The 23,320-nt window shown below is 36.1% G+C and overlaps 1 protein-coding gene across 2 annotated transcripts in view; it reads left to right on the top strand.

Annotated features, from left to right (window-relative positions):
• The window catches only part of LOC148940353 (uncharacterized), a 48,149-nt gene extending 25,173 nt beyond the window's left edge, over positions 1 to 22,976 (top strand). For both annotated transcript variants that reach the window (XM_089105816.1, XM_089105815.1), the window contains 2 exons: positions 8,589 to 8,750; positions 20,827 to 22,976. In XM_089105816.1, the coding sequence (XP_088961942.1) occupies positions 8,654 to 8,750; positions 20,827 to 21,674 (945 nt within the window). In that variant the 5' untranslated portion in view covers positions 8,589 to 8,653 and the 3' untranslated portion in view covers positions 21,675 to 22,976. The remainder of the gene's footprint in view (positions 1 to 8,588; positions 8,751 to 20,826) is intronic.
• The last annotated feature ends 344 nt before the right edge of the window (positions 22,977 to 23,320 follow it).

The following is a 23,320-nucleotide window of genomic DNA, read 5'->3' as shown; positions in this document are numbered from 1 at the left end:
CGATTGTCTCAGAAATTCAAAGATAACTATAAATAATCATGTCGTACAACTGTTACGGCGGTGAAATATTCTTTCCATCTCATACTTGTAGAACTTAACTGCGTTGTGAATTATTTTCGATAGCTTATTGCCATTACCTCATTATTGAATATACCTCATTATTGGCAGTAAAAGCAGAAAAGACGCACTGTGATGGAAGTGCACAAAGATAACAGGCTGGGACTAAAAAGTACAAGTAATTACTTCCCGTAGACTCAGTCTGGTAACGACCCGAGGCTTCACCAACCAAAATGTTTGGGGGGGGGAGGATAGATTTTACCGGCTGAGTATTCATTTTTACCAACTGACTTGGGTGATTACTTCATAAAAAAAAAAAAAATGAACATGCATTCTTTATGTTTCTTCTAAAAAAAAGAGAAATTCTACATCTTTGTAAATAGCAGCGTGAAACTTCAACAGTAGGCTTCTCTAATATTCTGAATTTAGTGGGTGATTTTAATAACGATCACTTGCCGTTTTGAGGGTATTTTTCACTTTTTTCGAAAATCATACACATTTTCTCAGGTTTGTTGCATTTGGAATGTAACATTAAACTTGATGAACTTTATATAATTGGAATCAGCATAAAGAACCAACTCTTTTGCTGTATTAATTATTCTTAAAATTCCATTCCTTAAACTGCTTTTGGTTTTTCTTTCCTCCTTTTTGGCACTTTCTTTAAATATTTTTTTTTGTTGGTGCTGAAGAAGAGAGGCAGTTGTCCATATTTTGTTTGGCCTTAAAAATCTCCCATTTTTGATAGTTTCTTCTTTTTATTATGGCAGGCCAACATGGTTTAAAAAATATCTTGATTAAGATGTTGGACCCCTGCATTGTTCAAATAGTTACTTAAGATCTTCAGCCTTTACTAGTAGTGGCATATTTGCAAAAACCAATTGAGAAAAAAGTAGCTATAGACTGTTTCCTCTAAAATAAAACTTCAGAATGTTTTTTTTTTACCAAATGAACACAGACGCTGTAGCCTTTTATTGCTCAAGTACTGGTTCGGAATCTGCCTTTTGAAGTAAGAGCCCAATACACAGGCACAAATTATAAAAAGCAGGTATAGACTGTTCCTTCTTCAAAAAAGTTTTTCTTTATCAAATCAAATGTCAGGCCCTTGTATTGCTAAACGAGTAACTTGGGAAGTTTAGCCTTTTAAATCTATAGCCCAATATGCAGGCACAAAATGTAAAGGAATTTGTTGTTAATAAGTAGCTTATTTTAAGTTTTAAAACGCCTCTGTTCATTGGGAGGGGGATTTCACATGAAGGGGGAGGCGGATTCCCCTGCATTATTTTGAAAAGATCACAAATTAAATGAGAAAAGTTTTTCAACTGAAATTAAGGAGCAACATTAAACCCTAAAACGAACAGAAATTATTTCGTACATGAGGGGGGATGCCCCCTCCCCAATACCGTGCTCTTTTAGCTAAAGTTTTAATGAGTCACAATTCTTTATGAACGACTCCTGAAATGCAAGGGCTATTTAATTAGAATTAGAAGCCTTTTTTAAAGTACTAAAAAAAAAACTAGCATGAAAAGCGAGGGATTGAGGAAGGGGTAGCCCCGCTCATGTACGGAATAATTTCTGTTCGTTTTAAGTTTTAATGTTGCTCCTTACTTTCAGTCAAAAAAACTTGTTTCTAAAATTCTAATTTTAAATAGGACTAACTTGATTTATGCAGTTTTTTTAACAGCAAAGATTTGGACTAAGGGTGAAAAAATTTGGAACGGAATTAATAAGAGTGATTCTTTATGCAGATTTTGAATACTATTGAGGCCTAAGTTAGAACAAAATTTAGGGTAAGGATAAGCAAATTTTAGAAATGGTATGAACAAGAGTGATTCCTTATGCAGATATCAATACCATTGAAAGATAATGTAACCGAATATAAAGGTTAAGGCTAAGGGCAAAAAAAAAATTTGAAATGGAATGAATAAGAGTGATTCTTTATGCAGATTTTGAATACTATTAAGGCCTAAGTTAGAACAAAGTTTAGGATAAGGATAATTGAATTTTAGAAATGGTATGAACAAGAGTGATTCCTTATGCAGATATCAATACCATTGAAAGTTAATGTAACCAAATATAAAGGTTAAGGCTTAGGGCAAAAAAAATTGAAATGGAATGAATAAGAGTGATTTTTTATGCAGATTTTGAATACTATTGAGGCCTATGTTAGAACAAAATTTAGGGTAAGGATAAGCAAATTTTAGAAATGGTATGAACAAAAGTGATTCCTTATGCAGATATCAATACTATTGAAAGATAATGTAACCGAAAATAAAGGTTAAGGCTAAGGGCAAAAAAAATTTGAAATGAAATGAATAAGAGTGATTCTTTATGAAGATTTTGAATACTATTAAGGCCTAAGTTAGAATAAAGTTTAGGATAAGGATAATCGAATTTTAGAAATGGTATGAACAAGAGTGGTTCCTTATGCAGATATCAATACCATTGAAACCTAAAGTAACCTAATATAAAGGTTAAGGCTAAGGCTAAGGCCAAAAAAATTTGAAATAGAATGAATAATAGTGTTTCTTCATACAGATTGCAATAGGATGAAATCTGGTAGACCCTATGTATTCATCCTTAGTTTTAAATACGGCTGACCTGTTTTATGCAGTTTTTATGAGCAAAAAAGGATTCAGACTATGGGTAAACAATTTTAGAAGTGAAATGAATAAGAATGATTCTCTTTGCAGATTTCGATACCATTGAAGCATAAGCTAGAACAAGTTTAGGCTAAGGGCAAACAAATTTTAGAAATGGTATGAATAAGAGTGATTCCTTAAGCAGATTAAATAAAATAAAAACAAGTTTTCTAAACTGAAAGTAAGGAGCGACATTAAAACTTAAAACGAACAGAAATTATTCCGTATACGAAAGGGGCTGTCTCCTCCTTAACGCCTCGCTCTTAACGCTAAAGTTTGACTTTCCAGCAACTTAATTTTTTTAAACAATACAAACTTTAGCGTAAAGAGCGAGGCGTTGAGGAGAGGACAGCCCCTTTCATATACGGAATAATTTCTGTTCGTTTTAAGTTTTACTGTCGCTCCTTACTTTCAGTTTAAAAACTTGTTTTTTTTTTATTTAATTTCTGATCGTTTTTTCGTTAATGCAGCTTTTAATTTTGCTCGCCGTCATTGAATAAGTAAAACAAAATTTGCATATTAATTTTACTTTTCTTTTGCTAAATGGCTTTCTCTAAATTTGTTTCTAACGTAATTTAAAAATTAACTTACATAACGAACTTCTATTTTCGTATATTTTTATTACGTATATTATAGGGTTCGCCCCCTAGTCAATACCTCGCTCATTACGTTAAGTTCAAATCGTGTTCCAATTCTTTAAGAATGACTCCTTAATCACAAAGGCCGTTAATTAGAAGAAATATCTCTGATGAAAGTACAAAAAACACTTGCTTCCTTATGTTTCCTTATGAATCAGACGAAATTGGGAAAAAAGGGGCGTGGGAGGGGGCCAATTTACCCTCCAGCATTTTTTGGTCACTGAAAAGGGCACTATAACTTTTAATTTCCGTTCGAATGAGCTCTCTTGATGTTGCAGGACCACTGGGTCGGTACGATTACCCCTGAAAAAAAAAATAAACACGCATCCGTGATCTTTCTTCTGGCAAAAAATACAAAGTTGCACATTTTTGCAGATATGAGCTTGAAACCAATGTAATAGTTTTCTGATACGCTGAATCTGACGGTGTGATTTACATTAAAATTCTTTCACTTTCAGGGGATGTTTCCTCCCTCTTTTCAAAATCAGGTAAATTTTATCAGGTTCGTAGCCTTTGATGAGTAATTCTAAACTTAATAAAATTTATATATTTAGTATCAGCATTATAAGCACATTCTTTTGATACATTTATTGACATGAAAATTCCGTTTTTTAAAGTTTCGATTACTATTGAGCCGTATCGCTTTTTTTATGTTTTTTTTATAGCGTATATGTTTTTACGTATATGAGGGGGTTCTCCCCTTAGTCAATACCACGTTATTTACGTTAAAAGTTAAAATCTTGTTTAATTCACAAATCCCTGAATCACAAAGACCGTTTAATTAGAATATATAGCTCTTTTGAAAGCACTAAAAAAACTGTAGCGTAAAGAGCGAGGTATTGACTTGGGGGCGAACCCCTCATATACGTAATAATTTCTGTTCGTTTTAAGTTCTAATGTTGCTTCTTACTTTCAGTTGAAAAAACTTTTTTTTTTTTCAATTTAATTTCTGATCGTTTTTTAAATAATGCTGGGAAATCTGGTGCCCCCTCCATAGAAATGTCCCTTGCCCCATGGAAACATCCTCCTCGGAAAGATTCTCCCGAGTAACCCCCTCCTCCATCCCTGCCCCCCCCCCACCAGAAAAAATACTTCCTGAAAACGTCTGTATACTTCCCAATAACCAGTACTATATGTAAACAATGGGCAAAGTTCATAACTCGCAGCCCTTCCCCTTGGAATTGTGGGGGATTAAGTCATCCTCATAGACATATTTATTAGATTTTCGACTATGCTGAACAAAATGGCTATCTCAAAATTTTAATTGGGTGACTTCGGGAAGAAAATGAGCGTGGGAGGGGGCCAAGCTGCCCTCCAATGTTTTTGGTGACTTAAAAAAAGCACTAGAATTTTTAATTTCCGTTCAAATTAGCCCTCTTGCGATATTCTAAGACTACTGGGTCAATACGATCACTCCTGGGGAAAATAAAAAAAAATAAAAAAATAGAATAAACAAATAAACACGCAAAATTCCACATTTTTGCAGATAGGAGCTTGGAACTTTTACGGTAGGGTTCTCTGATACGCTGAATCCGATGGTTTGATTTTCATTAAAGTTCTATGACTTTTAGGGGGTGTTTCCCCCTTTTTTTTTAAATAAGGCAAATTTTCTCAGGCGCTTAACTTTTTATGGGTAAAACTAAACTTGATGAAACTTATATATTTAAAATCATCATAAAAATCGGATTTATTTGACATATCTTTTGGCATCAAGTTTCTGTTTTTTCGAGTTTGGTTACTATTGAGCCGGGTCGCTCCTTACTTACAGTTCGTTACCACGAACTGTTTGATAACAGCCCCATTGATAATCTAACCTAAAATAAAGGTTGAGGCTAAGGGCAAAAAAAATTGAAATGGAATGAATAAGAGTGATTCTTCATACAGATTGCAATACGATGAAATCTGGTAGGTTCGATGTACTCATCCTTAGTTTGATATAGGACCTAACCTAACCTATTTTTTTGGCAGTTTTTCTAAACAAAAAAGGGATTCTGACTATGGGCAAACAATTTTAGAAGCAGAATGAATTAGAGTAATTCCTCATGCAGGTTTCAGCACCACTTTCAAAAATGAAATGGGATTTAACCAATCCTTGCATGGGTTTTAATAAACCATATTGGTTGATCAAACAGTTCGTGTTAACTAACTGTAAGTAAGGAGCGACCCGGCTCAATGGTAACCGAAACTTTAGAAAACGGGTTTTTGATACCAATAGATATATCAAGAGAATAAAATTTCAATGCTGATTTCAAATATATAACTTTCCCATCAAAAGTTTAGTGCTACCCATCAAAAGTTACGCGCCCGAGAAAATTTGGCTGATTTTCAAAAAAAGGGGGAAAGACCCCCTAAAAGTCATAGAATCTTGATGAAAATCACACCATCGTATTCAACGTATCAGAGAACCCTACTGTAGAGGTTTCAAGCTCCTATCTACAAAAATGTGGAATTTTACATTTTTTGCCAGAAGAAAGATCACGGATGCGTATTTATTTGTTTGTTTTTTTTTGTTTTGTTTTTTTTCCAGGGGTAATCGTATCGACCCAGTGGTCCTAGAATATCGTGGGAGGGCTCATTGGAACGGAAATTAAAAGTTCTAGTGCCCTTTTTAAGTGACCAAAAAAAATGGAGGGCAACTAGGCCCCCTCCCACGCTTATTTTTTTCCCAAAATCACCCAATCAAAATTTTGAGATAGCCATTTTGTTCAGCATGGTCGAAAATATGATAAATATGTCTTTTAGGATGACTTAATCCCCCGAAGTTCCCAGAGGGAGGGCTAAAAGTTATGAACTTTACCCCATGTTAACATATAGAATTGGTGATTGGGAAGTATACAGAAGTCTTCAGGAGTTTTTTTTCTGGTAGGGGGAGGGAAGGGTGGGTCGGTGGTTATATTGGAGGATCTGTTCATGAAGGAAGTTTTCAAGGGGGAAGGGAAATTGCCATGAAGGGGGCGCCAGACTTGCCAGCATTATTTATTGGTTATGGGGAAGTATACAACCAGTTTAAGGAAGGATTTTTTCTGGAGGGGGCTGGGGGCTAGAGGAGGGGGTTACTCTGGAGAATATTTCCGTGGAGGATGTTTCGTTGGGGGAAGGGACAGTTCTATGAAGGGGGCGCCGGATTTCCAAGCATTATTTAAAAAACGATCAGAAATTAAATAAAAAAAATCAAGTTTTTTCAACTGAAATGTAAGAAGTAATATTAGAACTTTAAACGAACAGAAATTATAACGTAAGTGAGGGGGTTCTCCCCCAAGTCAATACATCGCTCTTTACGCTACATTTTTTTTTATTGCTTTAAAAATAGCTATCTATTATAATTAAGAGGCTATTTTTATTAAGGGGTTTGTGAATCAAAAATTTTTTTTTAAATTTTAACGTAAAGGGCGTGGTATTGACTTAGAGGAGAACCCCTTCATATAGGCCTACGTAATAACATATACGTAACAAAAAAAACAATAAAAAAAAAAGCGATACGGCTCAATAGTAATCGAAACTTTTAAAAACGGAATTTTGATGTCAATAAATGTGTCAAAAGAATGTGTTTATAATGCTGATTCTAAATATATAAATTTTATTAAGTTTAGTATTACTCATCAAAGGCTACTAACCTGAGAAAATTTATACGATTTTTTAAATAGGGGTGAAGTATCCCCTACAAGTTAAAGAATTTTAATGAAAATCACACCGTCAGATTCAGCGTATCAGAAAACCCTATTACATAGGTTTCAAGCTCATATAGGCTATGCAAAAATCTGCAACTTTGTATTTTTTGCCAGTAGAAAAATATACGAATATAGAAGTTAGTTACGTAAGTTAATTTGTGAAGACATCCATTTAGCAAAAGAAAAGTAAAATTTTTATGCAAATAAAAGCTGCATTAACTAAAAACGATCAGAAATTAAATAAAAAAAACAAGTTTTTTAAACTGAAAGTAAGGAGCGACATTAAAACTTAAAACGAACAGAAATTATTCCGTATATGAAAGGGCTGTCCCCTCCTCAACGCCTTGCTCTCTACGCTAAAGTTTTAATCTATCTCAGATTTTTATTTTTTTAAACAATAAAAACTTATGTGTAAGGAGAAAGGCGATAAGGAGGGGACCGTCCTTGTTAATTACGGACTAATTTCTGTGCGTTTCAAGTTCTAATGTCACTCCTTACTTTCAGTTTAAAAAACTTGTTTTTTTTTATTTAATTCTTATAGAATCAATAGTCTTTGTATTTTCACCTTAAATGTTAGTACTTGTGCATATTTTCATAAAGCTGTTTAAAAAAAAGAGCATTGGTTAGTTTAGACTTAAGCTAAATATCTCTTCTTCTTTTTCCATACCAGAGGCCACCAGGAACACAGGGGTGCCTATTGTGTGCGGAGATTAGGGAGCATTTGCCACACACTTGAATTTTGCCTCTCTGGCCCCTCCCACGATAGATTTTGAAAAATAGCTTTTTGAAATTTTTATAGGAAAAGGTCTTTTTTTGAAATTTTTATTAAATTTTTTTAACTACATAATTGCTTCTCTAGATTTGAAAATTCATCTCCCCCTCACCCTTACAGTTTCGTGACTTGACGTGACAACAGAAACAAGCACATTTAGGCTTTATAAGTGTAAATTTTGTTTCTTCTGTATTGAATATTGATTAGTTCTTCTTAAATAGTTGTTTTTCAAAAATGGTTGTCAAGATGAATCACAGAAAAGAATATTCAAATCAGCCTAGCCGAGAACTTTTTTTTCTTGGCTGATTGTAAAACAGGTAGACAAAACGGTAACCACCTGCTCTAGAGGCATTACAAATGCCCTTCCAGATGGATCCGCCTATGTTCTTTGAATGAGAAATAGCGAAGCAGAGTCTATCTATTTTTGTAATAATTTTTGCATTTTCTTGCAAGTTTACGTTATTTTCTACAGAAACTTCTAAGTAATGTAACAAATTTGACACGGTGACTACATAAATCTGAAGCTAATAAACAATATGATACAAATACCTTGTCTATTCAGTCGAAAAAGTAGCTTCAGATTAGTCGCAAATTCTCTGTTTTTAAAAATAATTTTTTCTGTCTAAAAAAATTGAATAATATTTCAAAAAATGTAATGCGGTGAATTCATAAATCTAAGTCTCAGCTATCGAATAATACAAAAATTGTCATCTTTAATTGAAACTTGAAGACGGTACGCGGTTTATTTAAAAACGGCCAGAAACATGCATAGTGAGCATAAACCTTAAGTTCTTGTATTTATGAATTTTTTCAGAATTTGATGAACAGTATTCTCCGAGTAATGTCCACGAACATTTTGACACTGGCAATCTTGTTTCAATGCCAACAGATGATGATTCTCCTAGTGATGTATCTGAAAAACTAAAGCCTGACCCAGACCACTTTTTACTTGCATCAACTATGTTTGGAGATGAAGGTATGTATAGCCAAATTAAAAGATTACCATTTTTAGAAAAGGTTTCAAATTATTCTGAGAATTTTTCTGTTCCACTCTACTCAAATTAAAATTACATCCTCACCTTTAGGTTTCAGGTCAATTTTATTTTGGGTTTTGATTTAGCTCATTGGAGCACCCTCCTTTAAAACAAGGAAAAAATTTGATTAATAAAAACCAGAAAATAATGCAAATATGTAGCCAAAAGGGACTATATTCCTAAATCAGAGCATTAATATCTTATTTCTACTCTGTATATCCACACATATTATATATTTATATATTATATTGTTTGTAAAGTCACTGATAATGTCTTAGGGAAGAAAGTTAGAAATGCAGCTAGGAATATTAGGGGAAATGCTTTATGTTTAACAGAGGAGGAGACCGGGAGGGGCCTTTAAAAGAATTATTTGAGTGAAAGAATTATTTGATGAGCAAGTAAAATTTTATAATGCTCTATTTATGTTTAAGTACCAAAATTATTGGTTGCCAAATTGCTTCAACGATCTTTTTTACCCCATTCAAGTGTTTACGAGCATAATACAAGTAGTTCAAGTCAGTATAGGAATCCTAGAATAGTTACTACACGATCAAAATTTTCTTTGCGCCATGTTTGTCCTAGTGCCTGGAATACTTTGCCACATAATTTAGTACATAAAACAAACCCAACTAAGTTCCGAAGTTTGCTGGAATACAATTGTTTTAGGGTTTATGAGAAGGATGGGCGATGAGTTCTCTCGTTTCTTTATTTATTAAGTTACACAAATTATTGTTTTTTTTTGTTTTTTTTTTTGTTTGATGGATTGATGATGGGAGGTAGAGTGGCGTTTTTTTTTATTTTTTTGTCGTTTCTTGTTTTGTTTTTGGTGTTTTATTGTAGTTACTTTTCGTAAGTTGATTTATATTTAGGCCTAGTGGGGTGATTATTTAAATAAACAAGCTTTGCTTCAGGTTTCGTTATGTTTATTGTTAATGAATAAACCCTTTCTTTCTTTAAAAAAAAGGGTTCTTTCTTTCCTTAAAGGAGAGAAAGCATTAAAATGTGAATTAAGGGGGTGTTAAGTGGAGGCCATGCATACAATTACCGAAGTTCCGGAAGATGCAACTAGACGGCATAATTATAAAATATTGTACTACAATGTTAATAAATTGAGAGGGAATACTCAATCTGGACTTGTCCCCGTTGAAGAGAGGAACGGGGCTACAATAAGTGAGAACGAAAAGTTGAAGAGAGATGGGCAGAAAGTTTTGAGGGTGTGCTAAACCGTGATAGAGTTACACGAAAAGATATAGAAATAAATGAAAAATTTGTGACACTTTTGAAGTGAAAGAAGATTTATTTTCTGAGGAAGAATTAGTGACAGTACTAAAAAGATTAAAAAATAATGAGACCCCAGGTGCTGATTGTGTGGCATATGAGTTTTTTTAAATATGGTGGTTGTGAGGTTAGATATAAGCTACTGACGATTATGAAGACGATTTTTGAAAAGGGGGAACTACCTGGCGATTTTAGGAAAACTAATTAAACCCTCCATAAGAAAGGTGATTAGAGTGAGTGTGTTAATTATAAAGGCATTAACCATGTTTCTGTAGGTGGCAAGTTACTTGGTAATAAGATACTTTTTATGCTTAGATATACTATAAAGTTTTAAGAGAAGAACAGTGTGGTGTTAGAAAGGGTAGAAGATGCTTCGACCAGTCTTTTACCCTTAGATTAGTAATTCAGAAGTATCATCGACCGCCTTTAGTCCTCAGTCTTATAGACAATGAGCTAGCGCTTCATTCAGGTGATAGAAGAGCTTTGGGGAATGGTCCTGTCCTTGTATGATACAACAGATAAATACATTAAAGTGATTAGTGTTATTTATGAGAATAACATTGCTGCGGTTAAGATAGGAAATGTGGTTGGTAGTTGGTTTTATATTAAATCAGAAGTTAAGCTGGGTTGTGTTCTATCTCCACTTATACAGATAAGTTTGATAGACTTTGTCCTTAGGAGCACAGCAAGGGCAATGGGAAAATACTGAATCAAATGAGAAAATAAAACCCTCCTAGACTTAGATTATGATGATGATTTAAGCGTCCTAGATGCAAATGTTAGCAAAATGAATAAATCTTTGGAAGTTTTGCGAGTTCAGGGTGCAAGAATAGATTTGAAAATTCATGTTAAGAAGAGCAAGTCGCTAAGACTAGGAATAAGCGAAGATGAAGAGACGAAGCTGAGTAATGAGAAGATAGATCAAGCAGACAGCTTCACTTACGTAGGTGGTATTATTAATAAAGATACCACTTAAGTGCTTTGAAAATATTAAAACAAGAATAGCTAAGGGCCAGGGTATATTTTTTCGCAGTTGAAAAAGCTTTGAAGAATAGGAATATAAGTCTGCGAATCATGATTAGAACATTGGAAGCTAGAGTGATGACAGTGGTCAAGCATGGTTCTGAAGTGTGGGTGCTCCGAAAAACGGAAGGGGATTTGCTAGATGTTTTCCAGAGAAATGGCCTATGGATTGTTTTGGGTACCCGACTGACAGACCGTATCTCATACAGTAAGTTCTATGAATATGTGGTTCAATGCGAATAAGGATGAGATGGCTAGGACACGTTATGTAGATGAAGGATGACAGACTGCCAAAGATTGTTCTTGTTGGCCAACCGTCTAGGGTCAACCGAAAAGCAGGTTCTCCCTGAATGGGGTGGGAGTACGTCGTAAGGAAAGATCTAAGAAAAATGGGAACTTCTTTGGAGGGTTAAAAGAGCTTTGAATCGATTCGGGTGGAAGAGGAGCGTTCGTAGCTGTGTTTGCAGGATTAAAAAATAATGAGACCCCAGGTGCTGATTGTGTGGCATATGAGTTTTTTTAAATATGGTGGTTGTGAGGTTAGAGATAAGCTACTGACGATTATGAATACGATTTTTGAAAAGGGGGAACTACCTGGCGATTTTAGGAAAACTAATTAAACCCTCCATAAGAAAGGTGATTAGAGTGAGTGTGTTAATTATAAAGGCATTAACCATGTTTCTGTAGGTGGCAAGTTACTTGGTAATAAGATACTTTTTATGCTTAGATATACTATAAAGTTTTAAGAGAAGAACAGTGTGGTGTTAGAAAGGGTAGAAGATGCTTCGACCAGTCTTTTACCCTTAGATTAGTAATTCAGAAGTATCATCGACCGCCTTTAGTCCTCAGTCTTATAGACAATGAGCTAGCGCTTCATTCAGGTGATAGAAGAGCTTTGGGGAATGGTCCTGTCCTTGTATGATACAACAGATAAATACATTAAAGTGATTAGTGTTATTTATGAGAATAACATTGCTGCGGTTAAGATAGGAAATGTGGTTGGTAGTTGGTTTTATATTAAATCAGAAGTTAAGCTGGGTTGTGTTCTATCTCCACTTATACAGATGAGTTTGATAGACTTTGTCCTAAAGAGCACAGCAAAGGCAATGAGAAAAAACTGAATAAAATGAGGAAGTAAAACTCTCCTTGACTTAGATTATGATGATGATTTAAGCCTCCTAGATGAAAATGCTAGCACAATGAATGAACTTTCAGAGGTTTTGCGAGTTCAGGGTACAAGAATAGGTTCGAAAACTAATGTCAAGAAGACAAAGTCGCTAATACTAGGAATAAGTGAAGATGAAGAGACGAAGCTGAGTAATGAGAAGATAGATCAAGCAGACAGCTTCACTTACGTAGGTGGTATTATTAATAAAGATACCACTTAAGTGCTTTGAAAATATTAAAACAAGAATAGCTAAGGGCCAGGGTATATTTTTTCGCAGTTGAAAAAGCTTTGAAGAATAGGAATATAAGTCTGCGAATCATGATTAGAACATTGGAAGCTAGAGTGATGACAGTGGTCAAGCATGGTTCTGAAGTGTGGGTGCTCCGAAAAACGGAAGGGGATTTGCTAGATGTTTTCCAGAGAAATGGCCTATGGATTGTTTTGGGTACCCGACTGACAGACCGTATCTCATACAGTAAGTTCTATGAATATGTGGTTCAATGCGAATAAGGATGAGATGGCTAGGACACGTTATGTAGATGAAGGATGACAGACTGCCAAAGATTGTTCTTGTTGGCCAACCGTCTAGGGTCAACCGAAAAGCAGGTTGTCCCTGAATGGGTTGGGATGAGGTCATAAGGACAGATCTAAGAAAAATGGGAACTTCTTTGGAGGGTTAAAAGAGCTTTGAATCGATTCGGGTGGAAGAGGAGCGTTCGTAGCTGTGTTTGCATCAGGCGGCTTGGTGCTGTAGCCCATTAGTAGTAGTAGCTGTAGCAGTAGTATTCTCAATACATCTATATGTTTTATATGCTATATGTATTTATCTATATATTCCAGGTATTTTCTGAGGTTTTGCTCCCCTTCCTTGTGGGAAAACTCAAACTGCACCTCATGGTAATTTATTTCTGTATTGAATCGGCCCAAGCCACTCATTGCGTTTTCAGGTGGTGGGTACGGGAACATCGTGCAGATATGCAGGGTACCTCCATACAGACAGGCGCCGACCAGGAGGAGACCCGGGCTGTGGGGCTCTATAAATAAAGCTAGAACACTCACTTCTTGGGATCATAAATTCAGACGGAGGAGTTGGAAGGCCCCTCTAATGGGCACTGGGCACGGCCTTTTGGCTTATGGATATGTTCCGCCCGTCACAAAACCTTCTCCCAGCAATGGGATAAATTGTTATTGGGGCAGGACACCAGAAGGGCGAGTTATCGGTAGTAGATATGACCGGCCTTTGCTAAGGAAGGAGAGGAGTGGCTTGCTGCTGTCCTGGAATCACCCTACTACGGCTAGGGGCATGAGGGTGAAAATTTCCGGAAATGTTGAATGGGAGCTGAACTAACCAAACGGCAGAATATACATATTACTACCACTGCTGCTGCTTTTATGACTACCACTATTACTGAGACTAAGGATATTAAGATGAGATTGTCAGGGGAGGTTGAGCAGGATGTTGAACTTAATCAAAACACACTGTGTATATGCAGGCTATCAAAAATGCGTATCAGCAATATGTCAGGAACAACTTAGATTATTAAATTGAAACATTCAGGGCTTGTTCAAGAGGATGTTGAACTAACGAAAAAGTGCTATATGGATACTACTGCTACTGCTACAACTACTAGTAGGCCTATTACTAAGAGTTATAAGGTGAAACATGTAGAGAATGTGGAAAGGGTAATTAAAGTAAGTAATACAACATTGAATTATTACAGTGATGATCTCTGTTTCATGGCCCTTCAGCCAGGAAATGCTATGGGGGCTAGGGGCTAGCCATCCTATGCTTTCGCAAAATATTGAGGGCGATTTTGGGGTAAATTAAACCTCACTATGTGCATGCAGGTTGCCAAAAGGCGTATCAGTATTATCCCAGGAAAGGCTTAGGGTACTAAATTGAAACGTAAGGGCCGGTTAAGGCAGATGCTGGTCGAGAAGTGAGGAAACTCCCTAGAATTGAAACCATCTTTGCATGTTGGGAATCAAATTTGCGCGGTTCTTCTGTTGGCTAGTGTTGACTGTGTGTCATTCATTTTTTAAAGGATGCTCTGATGGCTTTTGCATCGACCAGATCCTCTGAGTTGACCCCTGGTGCCATGAATCGGTATCATAGTACTTCCGCTAGCTAAAGTGCTTCAGTTAGCTCCTGTTACTCAGCCTGTGGATTCAATCCTGGTCCAAATCAAATGAGTGCAGTAATGAGTGCTGCTTCAACCAATCAAAATCCTTTGCATTCTCGTCTAACAGCTTCGCCACAAATTATATGCCCGACCGTATTCAGAGCAAATACTTATTGCATTATATGGTAAAGCCCCTAGTAATTCATTTTTATAACGTACGACTCCTAAATAGCTCATTTAAATGTGAAAGTTGCCAAGCATCATTTTTTTTTTTTTTTTTTTTTTTTTTTTTTTTTTTTGCTTGCAATAATCATTTCATGCTGATTAGTTTTGTTTATACAGCGAGTTTAGAGACTTACTATCATTGCAATGTTTTAAAAAAACAGTAGACAAGACCAGGAGTTGGATCGAGCTCTATTTCTTTGAATTCTACTTCAATAACTCCATAATTCTGTTTTAAAGCAAAAAATAATAGCCTCGAGTAGATACAAAATAGGTCTGTGGGATTTTGGTCTAGATTAGGTAAGAATTGTATATCTGCCACCACCGGATGAGTATGAGTCCCTAGCATCTGTATAAAACCCTTCCAACCGCACGGAGGCTTGGTAAAGTGCCAGGAGTTGTTCCAATGTAGGTGTGCAGATAGATATGAAGTGGTTCTGATCTGTTGGACTTGAGCATTTAGCTACTACAGTCTACGGAGGCTCAGTGTAGTCTTTTGTTGGGTTGGTGGTATCGCTACAATAATGTCCAATTCCATGGAAGGTTCCTCTTCCATCGTGAATACATAGGTCGTCTCTGTTAACCAATTAAATAAAGAAAAACCAGTTTTTTTAACTGAAAGTAAGGAGCGACATTAAAACTTAAAACGAACAGAAATTATTCCTTATATGAAAGGGGCTGCCCCCTCCTCAACTTCTCCATACCCGGGCACTTCGTATCAAAGGAGTTGTCGTAGAAATTTCGAAAAGGGATCATTCGATTTGAAATTGGAGTGGCTAGTGCCCTTTTTAATAGTCGAAAGTGATTGGAGGGCACCTAGTCCCCCCCCCCACGCCCGTCATTCCCCCAAACACATCCAATAAATATTTTGAGACGACCATTTTGTTGAAGATAACTAACGTTTAATCAGAAATCATCCTCTAGGGGAGGACTCTCCCTAACAACCCTCAGGGCAAGTTTAAATTTATGCTCTGGGGGCATGTAAGGACAATGTTGACAATGTAGAGTTTATTTTTTTCTTATTTAAAGCAGGGCACTTCATATAGAAGGGGTCGTCGTAGAGACTTCAAAAGGGGTTCATTCGATTTGAGATTGAGAGTTCTAGTGCCATTTTTAATAGTCGAAAGTGATTGGAGGGCAACTAGCCCCCCCCCCCCCCTCACGCCCTTAATTCCCCCAATCACATCCAATCAAAATTGTGAGACATCCATTTTGTTCAGCGTAGTTGATTTCCAGATAGAAAATATGCTTTTGAGGAGGACACTCCCCCACAACCCTCGGGGCAAGGGTTTTAAGTTATGCCCTGAGGGCATCTAAGGTTTTTATTGAAGGTGTTGTCGTAGCAACTTAAAAACAGGATCATTCGATTGGAAAATCTAAGGGCTAGTGCCCTTTTTAATAGTCAAAAGTGATTGGAGGGCAACTAGCCCCCCCCCCACGCCCATCCTTCCCCCAAACACATCCAATCAAAATTTTGAGATAGGCATTTTGTTCAGCGTAGTTGATTTCAAGAGAGTAAATTTGATTTTGAGGAGGACACTCCCCAACCACCCTCAGGGCAAGGGTTTTAAGTTACGCCCTGGGGGCATATAACGTTTTTATAGAAGGCATTGTCGTAGAAACTTCAAAAAAGGCTCTCCCTACCCGGACAACTCCACAACCCTCAGGGCAAGGGTTTTAAGTTACGCCCTGGGGGCATGTAAGGTCGACTAGGGATAGACCTTATATGCCACCTTCTACTGGGGGTAGAAGGCGTTTTCGTAGAAACTTCAAAACAGGCTCATTCGATTGGAAATTCAAAGGGATAGTGCCCTTTTTAATAGTCAAAAGTGATTGGAGGGCAACTAGCCCCCCCCCCCCACACCCATCATTCCCCCAAACTAATCCAATCAAAGTTTTGAGATAGCCATTTTGTCAGCGTAGCTGATTTCCAGATAGAAAATATCTATTTGAGGAGGACACTCCCCCACAACCCTCGGGGCAAGGGTTTTAAGCTATGCCCTAGGGGCATATAAGGTTTTTATAGAAGGCGTTGTCGTAGAAACTTCAAAACAGGCTCATTCGATTAGAAATTCAAAGGGTGTTTGCCCTTTTTAATAGAAGTTATAAAAGTAAAAACATTCATATTTTTTTAGTAAAGTGCAAATTTTGTTCTGGCCTTGGGAAGACATAGGAGCTTTGCGCCCAGCTTATCTTAATTTCGGCTCGTTTTGAGTTTGACTCGGTTATTTATTGTAATTTCTGTTCGTTTTGGGTTTCATTTATTTATCGAAGCTGATTTGTGATAGTTTCGAGCTTGGTAGATTATTTGATTTTATTTTGCTCATTTTTTGTTTAATGGAGTTCTTTACTTTTCTTTGAAAAACTTATTTTGTGGATAAAGTTTATTAAATTAATATATTTAAAATCAGCATAAAAATCTGACTCTTTTGATGTATTTATAAGTATCAAAATTCCGTTTTTTTAGAGTTTCGGTTACTGTTGAGCCGGGTCGCTCCTTACTTACAGTTCGTTACCACGAACTGTTTGAAAATGAAATATAGCCGCTATTATCCACGTTTTTTTTCAGTTTGAAAAAAAGGAAGTGATTTCCTGTTTTTTTACTAAATGTAACCTTTACCCCAAAATTATCCGCGCCCTTAATTTATCTGAATATGATGAAATCCTTTGGCTAAGTATCAGGCCTAATGTAACCCTTTGTCCTTACAAGAGTTATTGCAATAGCTGTCTTCTATTGCTCACCAAATCAAAATATTGATTCTAAATGTAAGTTTATGCAGCAATTGTAGACCAGTGCTGATATCTTAAGTATCCAAATGCCGGACTTTTTTTGTTGGTGATGCCAATGACCTTGTTTTGGTTTGTGATTCGCTGTGCTCCTCTCTCAAAGTTAAGCAAATAGTTAAAATACCAAACTAGGGGAAACACCTCTCTACATGTCATTCTTACTAATATGAATAATTTTTTCAGGCCCCCTTCAGCTTTGCCTCCATTGGGTGGGAGTTATCATGTTTCCCTCCTCCTGCTCCCCGGTTTTAATTTTAAGCATTCATTCTCTGTAACTTAGGGCTCTTACCGCCCTCTTAAAAATACTGCTCTTCTTTCTTTTGAAACATGGCTGCGTACTGTTTGAGTAGTAGCTGTACTTCTTTCGGAACGTGGCTGCGTACTGAAGATTGGTCCGATATTTATAATTTGCATAAACTTGATGAAAAAATTTTTGCCATTAATAAAAATCTAAATGATGAATATCTAATTTTTTCCCAGAAAAGAGATTTAAAAATTGCTCTAGTGACAAACCATTCATTAATCAACCCGTAAAAGTGCTATTTAGAAAAAAATTGAATCTTTCCAGAAATGGTAAACTGGATGAAGCTAATAAACTAAGAAAAGCAATTAAAAAAGAAATACGTAAATCTGCCCGATCCTACTACAAGAATAAGGCCGAAGAATTGTTTACTAATTAACCAAAAAATTGGTATTCCGAGGTAAAAAAAAAGTTGTGTGGTAGGAGTCTAGACCAGCTTAATTTCAACCTACATGAATCCCCTGAAGTTACTGGTAATAATCTTAACAGGTTCCTTGCTTCCATTGTCCAGAGCCTTCCGGCATTGTCTTGTAAATTACCTACTGATGATCCTCCACCTGCTTTCCCCTCCATATCCCTATCTGAGATGGAAAGAAAAATTAGGAAACTACGAAAAACAAGTGTCTGCCATTTAGATATCTTGTTTCCTCTTATCAGTGCTTTCAGTGACTTCCCTTCAATGCTCTTGTCTGTTCTTTTCAATGAGATTACTGAGTCTGTCCAATATCTGCAAATATGGAAACAGGGTTTCATCACCCCCCTTTAAAAAGTAAGACGGAAACCCGGCTTTGGAGGTGTTTGTCTTTATTCTCTAAAATATATGAAGGATTCCTTGCAGATTTGCTAAAAGAAAAAAAATCTACCTCTTACTGACTTGAGGCAATGCGGGAACCTCAAATCCACTTCTACTTCCCATTACCTTGTATTTCTTATTAACTCAATTGGGAAAATTCTCGAAAAACCTAATTGCTGGCTAAATATTATTTCCATTGACCTTGTTAACCACAATATTTTAGTTGAGAAACTCGTAACTGATTTCAGTATTGATTCGTTCCTGGTTAAATTGGTTGCCTCCTTTTTATCAAGCAGATTACAGATAGTCAAATATCAGAATCATTATTCCAGTCCCCTCCCTGTCCACAATGGAGTACCCCAAGGTACTCTATTAGGTCCCCTCCTTTTTTCAATTATGATTAATAGCCTCTATAAGGAATTCCCCAACAGATGGAAATTTGTAGATGACCTAACAGTTGTTGAAACCTGCTACAGAAACTTAGTAAGCATCCCTGTGAGTATGCTCAGTGATATTGCTGACGACGCTGCGATCTTAGATATGAGAGTAAACCCCCTCTAAACCTATGATAATGCCAATCTGTTTCCTTAAAATCTCACCCTTTTTCCTCAACCGTCTATCTCCAGATATTTCTGTATCATCCTTTAGATTACTCGGGGTCACAATTTCTTCTAATATGAAGTGGGATATCCACCTAAAGATATTTTCCTTAGAGTTAATGCGGTTATTTCTCTCCTTAAGCTCTTAAATACATTTAGCGTCCCCCTCCCATTTTTTAAGGATTTATACTTTCTTTGTCTGCCCGCACCTTGAATATGCTTGTCCAGTTCGGCATCCTGACATATCCCATGAAGAATGAGAAAAAATGGGCATTTTAACCTTTGCCATTTTTGCCATTTAAATGGCATTTTAACCCCTTTTTTCCACGCTTCGATTCAAAATGAGTTATTAGTGAGTCCGAATTATTAGAAAACGACCTTCATATCCAGAAAATACTGCACATTTCGAAATTTTGATATTTTTTTAATTCCCTCTTATCTCGTTTAGGGTAAAAACGGGGTTTTAAATGATAGTGTTTTTATATTCTGATGTTATTTTCAATCTCCTTGGACCCCCTCAGTTCAGAAAGTGTTGCTGAAATTAAAACTCGAGTTTTCCTAGAAAAAGGAGTGCTAAGGCATGGAAGATTTCGAGCAGTTTTGGATACGTTAATAAATAAATGTTCTGAACATTTTGGTCTCCCAAAAATATTTTGTTGCTCAAATGCCAAGATTTTAAGAAAGTAAAAGTCATCAAACTGTTATTTCTTTTGAAATGAATTAGTCAAATATTGAATATTTGCATTTACTGTCAACAGTGAAAAAACCTAAGTTTTTGACATAAGTTAGAAAAAACATTAAACATCTTTGTTGCGAACTTCATATGAGTATTTAAAGGTAACGAAATTTACAGCTAATGCCATAAAAGAACTTAGTTTTTGCATCTGATACATTATTGTACATTTTTTTATTTTTTATTTAGTAAGAAGAAAATATTAATTGTACAAAAAAGTTTTAGATGTTTAATGGGGTAGAGGTAGGAGATCGATGCTCCTTGCTACTTGGATCCTTTCTCAGCCAAAGTGATAGCTATTGCTTATTACCTGCCAGTTTTTGATTTTTTTACTTTTTTTTACAATTGTTTTGTTTCTTTGTTGGAAGGGTAGATAATTCAGCATGATAACTCAATGAATAATCCCAAGATGAATGGATGGATGATAGGCTATCTATCAACAAAGGAAAATGACATCATTTTTATACATTCCTGAAAAAGGCTTATGCCTCTCACTCAAACTATCAACTGTCTTGGCTTTTTCTCCAGTTAGCCATGGATTGATGGCAACTTGATTTTAATTCAAAGAGGTAATTTCTAGTTACCCCCATGGATTCTTTAAAGGTTATTTACTATAAACAGCAAGTAGAACAATAGGATTTTTTTTTCTTTACAAAAAAGTGGAATGCGAACTTCAAATGAATATTTCGACCTTATATCCAAGGGCCGTACTCAGTAAAACAAAGAAAAAAAATATAAAAGAAACTCATTAAAATACGAGCTTTAAAACTAAAATCTTTTCAAAACAGTCCTAGCATCATTACTTCAGGAAAGTTTATATTTTCTTTTTTAAGGACGGCCCTTGGATATAGGGTCGGAATATTCATTTGAAGTTCACATTCCACTGTCTTTTGTCTTGTAAAAAAAATCCCTATTGTTTTACTTATTGTTTATTATCGAAAGACGGTGTGATCTTCGTCGCTATTTAGAATATTTACTCCTTTTTTTGCAGACCTCGATGTGGCTTCACTGTCGGACAGTTCCCAATCTGGACAACAAGATGAAGAACCTCATATATTGGATTATGTCAGTGTACACATAAGTGAAGAAATTGAGCCAGTTTTTGAACCTACGGCAACTCAGTTTGTTAACTTACCACCAACTAATGAACAATCAACTGACAAATTGGGGCAACACATATGCAATGTATGTAAAAAACGCTTTCCTTTAAAATCTCTTCTATCTAGACACCGACGAATTCATCCGGACGGTAAACCGCACCACTGTGAAGTTTGTAAGAAAAAGTTTGCTCTAAGGGCTCATTTGACCGAACATATGAGATCACACTCTGGAGAAAAACCGTATGGATGTGAGATATGCCAAAAGAGGTTTTCCACAAAGTCAAATTTGACTAACCACGTGCTAATTCACTCTGGTGACAAGCCCTATAATTGTGAGCTGTGTACTAAAGGTTTTCCTAGAAAATGTGATTTGGTTTGCCACATGAGAGTCCATTCTGGAGAAAAACCCTACGCCTGCGAGATATGCGGAAAGGGCTTTTCCACAAGGTCATATTTAAATACTCACTTGAAAACTCACTCTGGGGAACGACCGCACGCTTGTGAAGTGTGTAAAAAGAGTTTTTCTAGAAGATGTGATTTAAATAAGCATTTGACAATACACTCCGGAGAGAGACCATATAAATGTGACATATGTAATAAAAGTTTTTCAGCTAAGTCAACTTTGACTGGTCATATGATTACTCACTCTAGAGAAAAACCGTACGGCTGTGGAGTGTGTAGCAAAGGCTTTTCTCGAAAATCTGATTTGACTAAACATTTGAGAACACACTCTATGTGATAGCTACTTAAAACCAGATCTAGCTTTAGTCAGGATAAAAGAATCCTCATTGATCAAAAGCTTGAAATCAGTGAGATGCGTCTGCAGCCTTTAGACATTTTCTGAAAAAAATCAGTGATGACAAATGCAAAGGGAATTTAAATGACTTAAAAACTTCAAATATGCAAGATAAATGTACAGACATCGAGTTTAAGCAGATCTCTTTCTCAAGTGTTCCATGTTGGTCCATGTGAAGGGAATTCACATGGCAAAAAACAAATACAAATATATAAGATATCTTTGGAGATTTTGAGTTTAAGCAGGAGTTTTTCTCAAAATATTCCGTGGTGTTGAATGTGAAGGGAATTCACATGGCTAAAAACCTTCAAATATGTAATATATCTTTACTGATTTGGAGTTAAAGCCAGACTTTCTCAAGTTTAGTAGAGTAAATATGAAGGGAATTTACATTAAAGAAGGGATCTAAGGCTTCAGTGTGGAATATAAGCAGACTTCCAAATTAAGCAGAAATTTAGCTTTAAATATTCAGTAATTTTTATTTGAAGCAGAAATATTACCATGAATTCAGATTTGCCCTTTATAGAGAAATATTGGCATGAATTAGATTTTAGTGCATAATTACTCCAATAAATTTCCTGCCCTTTTTTATAATAATTTATTTATTATTTCTACATTTTGTTTGTGTCAAATTAGTTTTTAGTTTTCTGCTCTGTGTGTATTATCTCCTAAAACTCTAGGTCAGAGGCAACACTATAGCGTTGCCTATAATAAAGGCCATACTGCTCCAATCTTTATTATTATTTACTTCTTTTTTTCCAGGGGCAATTTATATGGAAGGGGTCGTCATATAAACTTCAAAAGGGGCTTATTCGATTGAAAATGGCGAGTTCTAGTGCCCATTTTAAGAGTCAAAAGAGATAGAAGAGTAACTAGCCCCCCCACGCCCTTTTTTTTCCTAAATGCATCCGATAAAAATTTTGAGATAGCCATTTTGTTAACAATAGTTCAGAGATCACATAATAAAAACTCCGGTGTCGACACAACCCTCAAGGGCCCGGGGGCAGGTGTTGTAAGTTATGCCCTGGGGGATATATGGTTCTTATGGAAGTAATGCTTGTATAAACTTCAGAGAGGGCTGATCTGATTGGAAATTCAAAGTTCTAGTTCACTTTTTAAGAGTCAAAAGAGATCGGAGGGTAACCAGCCCCCTCCCCGCCCTTTTTGTCCCAAATGTATCTAATAAAAATTTTGAGATATCCATTTTGTTCAAAATAGTTCAAAGATCATATAACAAAAACTCCGGTGTCGACATCCCCCCCCCCAGGTCCCGGGGGTAGGGGTTATAAGTTATGCCCTGGGAGCATATATGGTTGTTACGGAAGGGATGCTCTTATAAACTTCAAAGAGGGCTCATTTGATTGGAAATTGAAAGTTCTAGTTCTCTTTTTAAGAATCAAAAGAGACCGGAGGTCACCTAGCCCCCCCCTCCACGCCCTTTTTTCCTCAAACCCATCCGATAAGAACTTTGAAATTACCATTTTTTTTAAATAGTTCAAAGACCATATAACGAAAACTCCGGGGTCGACACAGCGAGGGCTCACTTGATTGTAAGTTCTAGTTCAGTTTTCGACAGTTAAAAGAGATTG

This window comes from Artemia sp. Qi Xiang Cuo, chromosome 20, assembly GCF_049724085.1.
Source record: "Artemia sp. Qi Xiang Cuo chromosome 20, ASM4972408v1, whole genome shotgun sequence".
Lineage (NCBI taxonomy): Eukaryota > Metazoa > Arthropoda > Branchiopoda > Anostraca > Artemiidae > Artemia > Artemia sp. Qi Xiang Cuo.
This window is presented reverse-complemented; position numbering and strand designations above follow the sequence as displayed.